The sequence below is a fragment of the Canis lupus genome, chromosome 19 (genome assembly GCF_048164855.1).
Source record: "Canis lupus baileyi chromosome 19, mCanLup2.hap1, whole genome shotgun sequence".
Taxonomy (NCBI): Eukaryota; Metazoa; Chordata; class Mammalia; order Carnivora; family Canidae; genus Canis; species Canis lupus.
In genome coordinates, this window is record NC_132856.1 from 51,632,361 (window position 1) to 51,644,543 (window position 12,183).

The 12,183-nt window shown below is 52.1% G+C and overlaps 1 protein-coding gene and 1 long non-coding RNA gene across 3 annotated transcripts; one reads left to right on the forward strand and one right to left on the reverse strand.

The window, feature by feature from the left end:
* The first annotated feature begins 428 nt into the window (after positions 1–428).
* RAB3D (RAB3D, member RAS oncogene family) lies at positions 429–11,409 on the forward strand. 2 transcript variants are annotated; one of them, XM_072787209.1, is made up of 5 exons: positions 429–587; positions 1,956–2,225; positions 2,947–3,065; positions 3,153–3,277; positions 8,511–11,409. In XM_072787209.1, exons 2-5 carry the CDS (start codon positions 1,998–2,000, stop codon positions 8,696–8,698), a joined length of 660 nt encoding a protein of 219 aa, XP_072643310.1. In that variant the 5' UTR covers positions 429–587; positions 1,956–1,997; the 3' UTR covers positions 8,699–11,409. The 2 variants fall into 2 exon arrangements, with proteins under 2 accessions (XP_072643310.1, XP_072643311.1); XM_072787210.1 differs by having other exon boundaries at positions 513–534.
* Positions 10,380–12,155, reverse strand: LOC140610782 (uncharacterized). Its single transcript, XR_012012300.1, has 2 exons — positions 12,099–12,155; positions 10,380–11,684 (listed from the first exon to the last, which is right to left on the reverse strand). It is a non-coding gene; the product is annotated as an uncharacterized lncRNA (long non-coding RNA).
* Positions 12,156–12,183: the final 28 nt, after the last annotated feature.

The window sequence follows — 12,183 nt, forward strand, 5'->3', positions numbered from 1 at the left end:
CGATCTGAGGATCCTGGGATCACCACCCAAGCGGAAGGCGGGCGCTCAACCACTGAGCCACCCGGGTGCCCCGGTAGGGATTCTTCTTATGCACCACTGGACGCCCGGGGGCACCAGGCTCCCCGGGAGGTTAAGTAACACGTCCAAAGTTAAACCGAGTTAGGAAGTGGTGGAGCTGGGATTCGAACCTGACTCCAGAATCCGCTCCCTTAACTTCCGTGCAGAGTAGGAGCTCTACGTACCGTTCGGAAAGACGAAGTTTATCGTCGGGGGGCGGGCCCGAGGCCGCCCCAGCGCGGGGCGCTTCCAGCCCCTCCCCCAGGCTCCCGCAAGCCCCGCCCCGGACTCGGCCCCGCCCCGCCCCTCCCGGGAGCGGCTCCTCCTCCCCCGCCTGGGCGGAGCGGGCGCGGGATCCGGGTGGCTGCGGGCAGCGGCGGTGGCGGCGGCGGCGGCTGCGGGGTCGGCGTCGCGCCTGGGGCCAGGCCGCAGCGAGTTCGCAGCAGGAGCGCCCGCGGGCAGCGCCCCCCACGCGAGGTGACCCCTTCGGAGGGACCGCACCCCCGCCCCGCACCTCCGCGTCCCCGCAGGTCTGGGGGGCCGGGGGCTAGAGGGAGGGCCCGGGGAGCGGGGAACAAAGGCGGGCGGAGGGGGAACGCCTCTTCCCTCGCCCCCACCCAGCTGGGCTCCTTGGGGAGCGTTAATGGGGCGCGGGCGGGGCCGAGAGCCCAGCTGGGAACAGGAGATGGGACCATATGGTGATGGGAGGAAGCTCCTGAGCCCCCCTGCACCGGCGGGGGCGCCCCAAATCCAGCAGGGAGATAGGGCCGAGGCCCCCGAGGACCCTTCTCTAGTGCCAGGTGTGAGGGAGGGTGGGCAGATGGTCGGCAAGAGGTGGGACCGGCTGACAGGTGGGCTGGGGCTGGGGCTGGGGGTGGGGTAAGGGCCCCAGCCTGGCAGCCCTGCCCAACATGGGGAAAGGTTTCCTGCCTCTTGTCTTCCCCTCCTCTGAACTCGTTCTCCCGGAACACCGGGTGGGGCCCAGGGCTGGGCAGGAAAGCGGGCTGGTTCGGTCCTCTTTTAAAATGGAAAAAAGCCCCACAGGCAGTTGAGAAATAGCTTTGCTCAGGGTTCCTCTGCCAGCCAGTGTGCCCTTCATTCACCCAGGCCTCTTGGAGCCTCCCTGTGCAGCTCTAGGAGAAGCCATAGACGGCTGGGGAAACTGAGGCCTAGGGAGAGAATGAGGGCTGAGGCGGTGTCCCAGACCCAGATAAAGCAGCCTAGCCTTGGGGACAGATTGCCAAGAAAGGAAGAATCAGGAATTAGAGGGGTATGGTGGTGGTGGGTGGGGTGGGGTTCTTATTAGGTGGCTTCCTTAGGGTCGAGGACTGTCATTGCAGCCTCTGTGGGCTGGGGCCGGGGTGAGTCAGCCCTGCCTGGAGGGAGACAGGCCCACCCTTTTGACAAACAGAAGGTGGCAGGACCCATCTGGGGGTAGAGCTGGGCTTTAAACCTGGGTTGTATCCAATGAAACCCCCGTGGAGGCCAGGGATGGGGTTAAACTCAGCATAGAGGTGGGGGGGGTGGTCAGGGCAGGTGTCCTTGCCAAAGTCAACAGCCAGGCCCTGAGGGGGGGCTCTATCCAGCTGGCAGGCCCTCCTCCCCCCAGCTCATACCTGGGCCCAGCCAGCTGCTCACTCCCGGGCAAAGTCCACACCTGCACCTTCTGCAGGGTCTGGTTCCTCGGTGGCCAGAGGAGGCACTGCATGTGTCTCCCCTCAGCAACCTGGGCCCTTGCATTTGATAAGCAGCCCCATTTTCCAGAAGAGGATACAGAGGGCCAGAGAGAGCAAGTGATGCATCTGAGGCCGCTTGGCCTCCTAGTGGCAGAAGCAGGATTTGAACCCGGGTCTGGTCGGATACACTGGAGCCATTCCAGGTGGTTTATTTTTCTGCAGGGCGACAGCCCCTCCCCGCGCCCCAAGAGGCTCTCTGCCAAGATGGCATCAGCTGGAGACCCCCCCACGGGCCCGCGGGATGCAGCAGACCAGAACTTTGACTACATGTTTAAGCTGCTGCTCATCGGCAACAGCAGCGTGGGCAAGACGTCCTTCCTGTTCCGCTACGCGGATGACTCCTTCACACCTGCCTTTGTCAGCACTGTGGGCATCGACTTCAAGGTCAAGACGGTCTATCGTCATGACAAGAGGATCAAGCTGCAGATCTGGGTGGGCCAGGCGGCTATGGTGGACCTGTGGCAAGGGAGAGGAGCCCTGGAGGGGCTGGGGTTCCTCCAAGGAAGTCCATGATAGGGTGTCGGGCTGTGGGGAGGGGCCTCAGGTGAGGGAGAGTAGCCAAAGACGGGGTGGGGGCTTGGGGTAGATGTGTAGAGTAGGGGGGATTATCTATGAGGTGACTTCATCAGGATGAGGATATGCCCTGCCTTGTGGGGTCTGAGGGGCAGACAGTGCTAACCCAAGGCGGGTTAGAAGTCCTGGTGACCAGTGGGGAAGAGGTTGGGGTACCATCGCAGGATCCCCTACTGGGCCTCTGTGCTCCTCAGAGGCATGCTCTTGCTCCCAACAAGGGTGCTAATAATGATTCTCATGGTATTGAGCACCAGAGTGTCTGCATCAGGATGGTGCTCTCTGACCCAGGTGGCTCTTGTATGTGGTCACTAAGTTTGTTCTTGGAGGTGAGGTCAGAGGGGCTTACGAGACTGTGAGAGGCCGCTGACCCCTCAGACTGGGAAAGCCGTGCCTCCCATCAGACTGGGGCTGTGAGGGCCAGCCCATATTTCTCCCATCAGACAGAGATTGTACAGGCAGGGCCATGTCTCACCCATCAGACTGGGGCTATGAGCACAAGGTGGTGACCCGCTTAGGGCCCTGCAGGGGTTGGTTGGGGAACAGGGTAGCTTCTAGTGGCCTGACCCTGCTGTGTGCCTAGGACACGGCGGGCCAGGAGCGCTACCGTACAATCACCACCGCCTACTACCGCGGAGCCATGGGCTTCCTGCTGATGTATGATGTTGCCAACCAGGAATCCTTCGCCGCCGTGCAGGACTGGTGAGTGCTTGCTGACCACGGACACCTGACCTTCCCCCTCCTCTCCTGACTCTTAATTTCTAGCCTAATGGCCCTCAAACTCCACAGGGCCACACAGATCAAGACCTACTCATGGGACAACGCTCAGGTAATCCTCGTGGGGAACAAGTGTGACCTGGAAGATGAGCGTGTCGTGCCTACCGAGGATGGCCGGAGGCTCGCTGATGACCTTGGTTAGTGCCCAGCCTGGACCCCAGGCCCTGGACCTCCCAGAACCACACCCTTACTCCCCACCCTTGGGTCCCAGGTCCAACCACAGTCATCAACCCTCTGCCCTTTGAGGATCCGCTCAGAAAAATACCCACAGGTATGCCACGTTCTGCATTTAATCTCGGAGAATTCAGGGACAGATACTCCCCACCTTCCCATTGCTCTGGGAACCCAGACTTGGCAAAAACATTTCTGGAAATTTATCCTTCAAACATCCCACCCACATGGGAAGTGGAGAGTACAGCAAATCACGGCACTGTTGGCAACTTCCTAAACATCTCGCCCTGGGGAAAGCAGCTATGCATAAAGCACAGTCACACAGTAGAATACTACACAGCTGTGCAAAGGGATGAACACGTTCTTTGTGTCCTGCTATGGCAAGATTTCTGGGATGTCGGGTTAAGTGGAAAAAGCAAAGTGCAAAAACGTGGGTTTGGCTGCTTCCTGTAGTCTGCAGCTCAGCAGATGTTTTCTCAAAGGGCCAGATAGGAAATAACTACAGTCTTAGGGTTCTCTGTCCCCACAATCAGCTCTGCCTGAAAGGAGCCAGAGAGCATACGTGGCTGTCAGAAAAACTCAGCTTACAAAATTAGGTGAGAGGCCAGATCTGGCCCGTGACTCGAAGCTTGCTGACCCCTGCAGGAGTGTGTAAAAATGTATGCGAATAAGAATATATACTTAGGTTTGCCCAAAGAAACTCCAGAAGGACACAGAAGGATCTAGTAACAGTGATGACATCTGTGTGTCTGAGAACTGGGGACCAGGGCACTGGCATGGGAGGAGGAATTTTCAGGCTACCTTTTTGAATCAGATAAATGGAAATTTAGGCTAAAAGGAAATCTTTTTTTTTTTTTAATTTAAGATTTTATTTATTTGAGAGAAAGTGTGTGTGTGTGTGTGTGTGTGTGTGTTATGCACACAAGTGGGGGTAGGGCAGAGGGAGAGGCAGAAGCAGACTCCCTGCTGAACGGGGAGCCTGAGGACACAGGGCTCAATCCCAGGACCCTGGGATCATGACCTGAGCTGAAGGCAGATGCTTAACCCACTGAGCTACCCAGGTACCCATAGGCTAAAAGGAAATCTTGCCTGGAATATTCTAGGATTCTAAGCTCTCCACAGGACTTTCCTTGCAGGAGGCAGTATAACCATCACCATAGGGGAGGATGGGTTAAGGACCCAGCCTCAGGAGCTAGAGTCCCATCCTGTAACCCACTAGCTGTGTGACTTTGAGGACATCACCTCCCCTCTCTGTGCTTCCATTTCTCCATCTGGAAAACAGTGAAAACCATGTCTCCTTCAGAGTGCTGTTAGATGAAATAAGGGACTCCTGGGTGGCTCAGTGGTTGAGCGTCTGCCTTCAGCTCAGGGCATGATCCTAGGTGCAGGGATCAAGTCCCACATCAGGCTCCATGCATGGAGCCTGCTTCTCCCTCTGCGCCTATGTCTCTGTCTCTCTTTCTGTCTCTCATGAATAAATAAATAAAATCTTAAAAAACAAAAAAGATAAAAAAAAAAAGATGAAATAAGTTAACACTGGCCCTGATTGAACATTAACTTGTATTATTTCTTGGTTGCTTTGTGATCTCGTATTAGTAACTTCAGCTGTCTGGGCTTGCACTTCCTCCTCTGTGAAATGGAGATTATAACAGCCCCAGTTCATCAAGCTGTCTTGGGGGGCAAATGAGTTTTTGTTTTTGTTTTTTAAGATTTTATTTACTTATTCATGAGAGACACAGAGAAAGGCAGAGACATAGGCAGAGGAACAAGCAGGCTCCCTGATGCAGGACCTGATCCTGGGACTCTGGGATCATGACCTGAGCCAAAGGCAGACACTCAACCACTGAGCCACCCAGGCATCCCAGGGCTAAATGAGTTCTGACATATAAAGCCGATATCACAGCCTTGCACACATGCAGTTGCATCTAAGTGTTGGCTGGCATGATGGTGAACTGTTGTTGACACTTGCACACAAAATTCTAGGCACCACATAATGACCCACAAATCCTAAAATATTTACTATCTGCCCCTTTATGGAGAAAGTTCAGGGACCCTAGACTATAAACAGTCTTTTTTTTCCTTACCGTCTATTTGTTAGACAAACTGGGTCTTTGTTCTATGGAACATCTTCCACTTGAGATTTGGCTCTTTGCTCGCTCATGGTGTCATTAACCTGTTCCTCTGTTTCTTGTGTTTTCTGGGAACTCCAGCTTGGAGTTCTCATTTCTAGGTATGCTGAGGAGTCAGCTTTTGCAGCTGGGGCCCAGATCCCCAGTTTGCCTGGAACTGGTGAAATTAGCTATGATTTCTAGTGGTGGGCTGGGATACTTGCCGATGTTGCCCCTACCTTGCAGAGAACATCTAGAGACTGGGCGTAAAGGGGCTTCCAACTCTGTCATTAAGTTTAAAATACTGAGGTACAGAGCAGGAGACAGAATTTGATCCCAGTTTTGTAGGAAAAAAGCAACACACACATACATGCACATACACACGCACATACCCCCTACAAACCCAACCCCGATAATTATGTATTTATATTCTTTTAAAAATGAAAAGTGAGGGCAGCCCAGGTAGCTCAGCAGTTTAGCACTGCCTTCAGCCCAGGGCGTGATCCTGGGGACCCGGGATTGAGTCCCATGTCTGGCTCCCTGCATGGAGCCTGCTTCTCCCTCTGCCTGTGTCTCTGATTCTCTCCCTGTGTCCCTCATGAATAAATAAATAAAATCTTAAAAAAAAAAAAAAAGAAAAGAAAAGAAAAGTGAGGACAGCCCGGGTGGCTCAGTGGTTTAGTGCCACCTCCAGCCCAGGGCGTGATCCTGGAGACCCTGGATCAAGTACCATGTCAGGCTCTCTGCAGGGAGCCTGCTTCTCCCTCTGCCTGTCTCTCTCTCTCTCTGCGTGTCTCTCATGAATAAATAAATAAAATATTTTTTTTAAAAAGTGAAAAGCAAGGGACTCCTGGGTAGCTCAGCAGTTAAGCATCTGCCTTCCATCCAGGGCATGATCCTGGAGACCCAGGATCGAGTCCCATATCGGGCTCCCTGCATGGAACTTGCTTCTTCCTCTGCCTGTGTCTCTGCCTCTCTCTGTGTGTCTCTCATGAATAAATAAAATCTTAAAAAAAAAAAAAAATGAAAAACGAAACACCAAAACACCAATGACAATTGCTTCTGGATGATGAGGTTACAAATAGCTTTTATATCTGTCTTGATATTTTTCAGTGGTTTCTAACTTTAGTGAATTTCTCCACTGAATATTTATAATCAGGACCAAAAAAGTATTAAAAAAAGAACTCGGATGCTTTGAGGCAGAGCCGCACACAGATAAGGAAATGCCAGTTTTGCCTGGGAAGGCAGTAGGGTGACATTGATGATCAGGAAGCTTGGAGTAAGAGATCTGAGTTCATGGCCTGCCTCTGTCATTCAGTCAATCAATCATTCATTCAGTTAGTAGTTTCTGACATCTGTTATATGCCAGGCACCAAACAAGTCAGATAGCAATCTGCCCTCCCAGAGCTGGCATTCTAATAGCAGAGACCGATAGGAAATGGATAAATACACACATAATTATTTGATTGTAATTACATTTTTATAGGACAGCATGACTAGTGCTGGGATAGAGCCGTTTACCCTGTGCTGTGTGTAGTATAGGGGGTGTTTGTCTGAATTTCTGGCCCAATTTCTGGCGGGTGTGGTGAATATGGACGTATTGGGGACCATTTGGGGGTAGCTCCCTGTAGGCCGAGCCTGAGCCAATCTTTTAGGGGTGCAGGAAAGATTGTCATATACACCCACCCTTATTTTTAGGTTGGCAGCCCACTTTTTGTAGCTGAGGAACCATGGGCAAGTCCCCAAATCTTTTATACTACCTTCCATCTTTGGGAGCAGAAGCTTTTTTAAATTAAATAGTTTCAAAAATTATTTTATTTTATTTATTGATTGATTGATTGATTGATCGATTTAGATTGATTTCGATTTTTATTTATTTATTCATGAGAGACACAGAGAGAGGGGCAGACACAGGCAGAGGGAGAAGCAGGCCCCATGCAGGGAGCCCAATGTGGGACTCGACCCTAGGTCTCCAGGATCTCTCCCTGAGCCAAAGGCAGGCGTGAAACCACTGAACCACCCCGGCTGCCCTATTTTATTTTTCTTTTTGAGAGAGAGAGAGAGTGGGGGAGGGGCAGAGGGAGGAGAGAAAGACTATAAGCAGGCTCCATGCCCAGCATGGAGCTCCACCTGGAGCTTAATCCCAAGACCCTGAGATCATGACCTGAGTCGAAATCGAGAGTCGGATTCTTAACCATCTGAGCCACCCAGGTTCCCTGGGACAAGCTTTTTTGTTTAAATGAGAGACAAGTTAGGAGTGTTTGGGTGTCTGCTACTGCTTATTATTTATTGCTATCATTATTACCACCTCTAGTACTTTCTGTAGGTCAAGACTGTGGGCATCACATATGCCCCATGGACGCTGGGAAGCCTTGCCGTTCGTTACATGCCTGCCAGGCACCAGAACATCACTAGCTGGGCCCTTGCAGCCACTGCTCTGTGAGAAAGATTCTTGGAATAGTACAAACTGGGACTGCTACCACAGACTTTTTTTAAAATTATTTATTTATTGGGGGATCCCTGGGTGGCACAGCGGTTTGGCGCCTGCCTTTGGCCTAGGGCGTGATCCTGGAGACCCGGGATCGAATCCCACATCGGGCTCCCGGTGCATGGAGCCTGCTTCTCCCTCTGCCTGTGTCTCTGCCTCTCTCTCTCTCTCTCTCTCTGTGACTATCATAAAAAATAAATAAATAAATAAATTTTTTAAAAAAATTATTTATTTATTTATTTTATTTTTAAGATTTTTATTTATTTATTCATGAGAGAGAGAGGCAGAGACACAGGCAGAGGGAGAAGCAGTCTCCATGCTGGGAGCCCGACGCAGGACTCGATCCCAGGACTCCAGGATCGTACCCTGGGCCAAACCGCTGAGCCACCCAGGGATCCCCTACCACAGATTTTTATTGGCATCAGCGTCATTTCCTTTTTACAGATGAGCCAACTGAGGCTTCAAGAGACTGAGGTTCTCAGCCAACGTCTCACAACCTCATGAAAGGCAAACCTGGGCTTAGAAACCAGGTTTGGATGATGCACAGCCCAGGCCCTACCCCTGGGGGGGTCTCACTGGTGTTCCCACTTTGTATCCCTCCAGGTTTTGAGTTCTTTGAGGCCAGCGCCAAGGAGAACATCAATGTGAAGCAGGTCTTTGAGCGCCTTGTGGACATCATCTGTGAGAAGATGAACGAGTCCCTTGAACCCAGCTCCAGCCCGGGGAGCAATGGGAAGGGCCCAGCCTTGGGGGACACCCCACCCCCCGAGCCCAGCAGCTGCAGCTGCTAGAGGTGGTCCCCAACCCCTGCCCACCCCTTTTGGCCTTGGCAGGGACTGTGACAGAGGCATGAGCCACAAGGGCTGTTTCCAAGCTCAGGGCACCCCCTTCCCTCCGGTCAGCTGCCCCGACTCCCGCATGGTCTCCAGCTTGCCCAGGCAGCCTTCTCACAAGCTCCAGACCCTGGGGATCCTGCACTGCAGGCAGAGTCTGGGGATGTTGACATGCACGAGCTTGCTGCTTTTCAGGAATTTGAATGGAGGGAACATGAGCAGCATGTCCCACCCCGCCTGGTGGAGGGGTGTCCACAGTGCCTTCGGGGTTGAAACTGTTGTCCTCATCCATTCTGTTTGGGCATTGCCTGGTGTTCACGAGCTGGTCAAAGATGGTTCGTTTTCTTTGTCCTGCGGTGTGGGTCCTCAGAGTTCATCCCTGGGGATGTGGAAGGCAACTCCTTTCTCAGGGTCCCCTGGTGTGGTCCCAGGCCCACCCGTGAACCTCCTCAGACCTCAAGCTTCCAAGGCGGGAAGGTGATTATAGCCCTTGCAGACCCTTCCCCCCTGGCCTGCAGATCCCCTGCCTGTGAAAGCAGTATTAAAGCAGCTTTTCCCATTGTCAAGGGACAGGAAGTCAGAGACCTGACCCCCACCCAGCTTCAGGGACCCCAGAAGTGCCTTCAGAGCCTCCCCAGTGTTCCACATCACCCACACCCCTGCCACTGTTTTGCCTTATCCACTGCATCTCTGATCCCTGGATTGAGTTCTGGACTATGGTCCGCATCAGGCTGGGCAGAGAACATTGCAACTCCTGGCATTCCCGCTGGGGTCTTTTTGCTAGAAGTTAACCCCAGAGCCAGGAGCCCGGGCCCTCCCGCCCATATCTGCCTCTCCCAGGCCCCATTTAGCTGGTGATGTTTTAAGCAAGATCTTTCCACATCTTATATCCTGCTAGAAAAGGAAATTGAGCAATATTCCAGTCTCCTGCTCTTGCTGGCGACTTGCCGCTAGAAGGACTAGGCTCCTCCCATTCAAGAGCCCTTGAAGACCCAGAGTCCCGTTTCCTGAGCCAAGTCATTGGTGGGACCCAGGGAGGTGATGTCTCCTCCTAATAGAGGAGTCACTCTCAGGGAGGCTTTAGGGTTGGGCTGAAGGGGCAAGAAAGCAGAATTGGGTAATTGCTGTTGCCACATGCCTTTCACTGACACAGCCTGGGAGTGGCAGGCTGATGGGGATACACCGGGACTCAGTCCCCGGTTGACACACATCTGGGAGGCCACAAGGCTGCGGTGCCCAGCTGGCAGGGGCTCCTACTGGGAGGTTATGTGCAGTTTGGGGAGCTCTGTCTTGATCTCCACCCCCCACTGCAGCTCAGTGCCCTTCCTGCCCACCAAAGTCCAAACTCCAGTGGCATGGGGCACCTGTTTCTGCCCCATAACACCAACTAACATCCCATAACACGACAAACACGGGGAAGATGGTCTAAACAGATGGTTTGTGCTCCACTCCCAGCCCCTGCCACCAAAATGACTTGCTATAGCCTTAAAGAGCTCAGCCTCCTCCTTCTGAAGGGAGGAAGACCTGGTTCAAGTTTTATTTCACTTTTACCATTATAGAAGCTCTAGATTGGATTCTTTTCTAGACAGGCCCCGTTCACCCCTTACCAAGGGCTGCCCTTAGAGCTTCAAAGGGAGCGTATCTTTGCAAGCCAACAAATCATGTGACTGGTCAAATGGACAAGTTTCTGGGAACACAAGGAGTTTGAGGGAATGTTTGGGGCAGGAGTCAAAACTGTTAGTTGCTTTAACATAAAAGATTAAAGCAGCCATTAAGAAAAACAACAAGTCTGTTAAGATGTACTGTGGGCCATCAAGATTCTGTTGGCCAGTCCATTTTTCTTAAACTGTTTGCTAGGAAAAAAAAAAAAAAAAAAAGATGGACCAAAGTGCCCTTACCTAAGGGACAAGCCAACCTGTCATAGCCCACCTGATAAAAAACAGCTTTGGCTGTGTCTTGTGCCTGACATGAAGTGAGCCTTGTGTCTACACGTGATTTTTGAACACTTGAGCTTTAAGTAGCAACTGAGACAGCTAGCTGCCTCTGGGTTTTCTCAAAATTAGGAATAATGTAGGAGAGGGTTTTTTTGGGTTTCTTCTAAAAATAATGCAGGTTTTTATTGTATAATTTTGGGTGGGAGGCTTCACTCACGATGGAACCCAAACCAATGTCCTGGAAGATCATGGGGGTGGGGGGGTGGGGGGGGGATGGACATATGTTGAGTTTACAAACAGCAATGAAGCCAAAGCTTGGGGGTGGGGGTGAGATTTCTCAACTCCTGGGAGATTGGGGTCTGGAGAGGTGGCCTGAGGCTGGGTCCTGAATTCTTACCATTTGCTTTAAGCAGCTGGTCTCTCCACTGCCACGATTGGGATTTAGGGTTCTGCTTTTTCCTTTTCTTCTTTGGCTTCCCCAGGGTTCATGTTCTTTTGTTTTTCTCCTACTCCACTCCAAAAGGCGAGTAAGGGGTGAAATTTGGTCTCAGTGTTGAAGCGCTAATTCCACGAACCGGCTTCTCCCCTATGATCCCAAAACACTACGGAGTGAGCTTCTCGATTTGGTCATTTATATACTGGATGCGGTTCTCCTGTGTAAGCGATTCCTTGATGTCCACTCAGAAAGACGAGCACTTTTATCCATAAGAGAAAATAAAAGCTGTTATGCCCAGATGCTGGTAGCTTTTTTTTTTTTTTTTTCCATTAGTGAAATGTGGTTTCCAGGAAGAGGGCGGTTGATTCACAGCCAAGTAGATGGCTGGTTGAGGGCCATGCGTAATGCAGCAGAATCTGGATCAGGCCAGGGAGGCTCGGGTCTGGGGCTGCCTCTAACCAGGTCTCATGCCAACCAACCTTGGCCCTGGAAAGTTTGCTGTGTGGTAGGGAGGGTGACATTGCCCCAACTAGTCCTAGTGAGATGATCTGTCCTCACAGCAGCCAGAGGGAACCTGCGAATACCCAAGTCACCCCATTGCTCCTTTGCTCAGAGCCCTCTGTGGCTCCCACTCAGTAAAAGCCTGAGCCTTCCCTCCAGCTCACAAGATCCTGCATGATCTGACCTGTCACTTCCCTTACTCCCCACTTGCCCTGCTGCAGTCACATTGGCTTTGCAGCTATCTGAACACACCAGGCCCCTGCCTCAGGGCCTTTGCCCTGACTGTTCCCTCAGCCTGAAGTCAAATGGCTCCTCTCATTCACCCCCTCTTTCAGGTCTTTGTGCAAATCTCACCTCATTGACTCCCCTTTCCTTCTCCCCACCCCCTCCTTTTAATATGGCTACCTCATCGCAGCATTTCCGATGTCCCTTATCCTGTTCCCCTTCCCATAGCCCCTCGAAGCTACTATATAATTTACTTGTTTACCTGAAACAAGTGTCTTTCAATATAATATCAGTTCCTCAAATGCAGGGATGTTTTATTTTTCACCACCACACCCAACTCAGTTCCT

What these genes read in the sequence shown, in the direction of transcription:
- RAB3D (XM_072787209.1), top strand. Translation starts at nt 1,998, where the DNA reads ATGGCATCAGCTGGAGACCCCCCCACGGGCCCGCGGGATGCAGCAGAC. An exon ending in GGATCAAGCTGCAGATCTGG is followed by an intron (nt 2,226 to 2,946) that starts GTGGGCCAGGCG and finishes CTGTGTGCCTAG; the next exon opens with GACACGGCGGGCCAGGAGCG. An exon ending in GAGGCTCGCTGATGACCTTG is followed by an intron (nt 3,278 to 8,510) that starts GTTAGTGCCCAG and finishes GTATCCCTCCAG; the next exon opens with GTTTTGAGTTCTTTGAGGCC.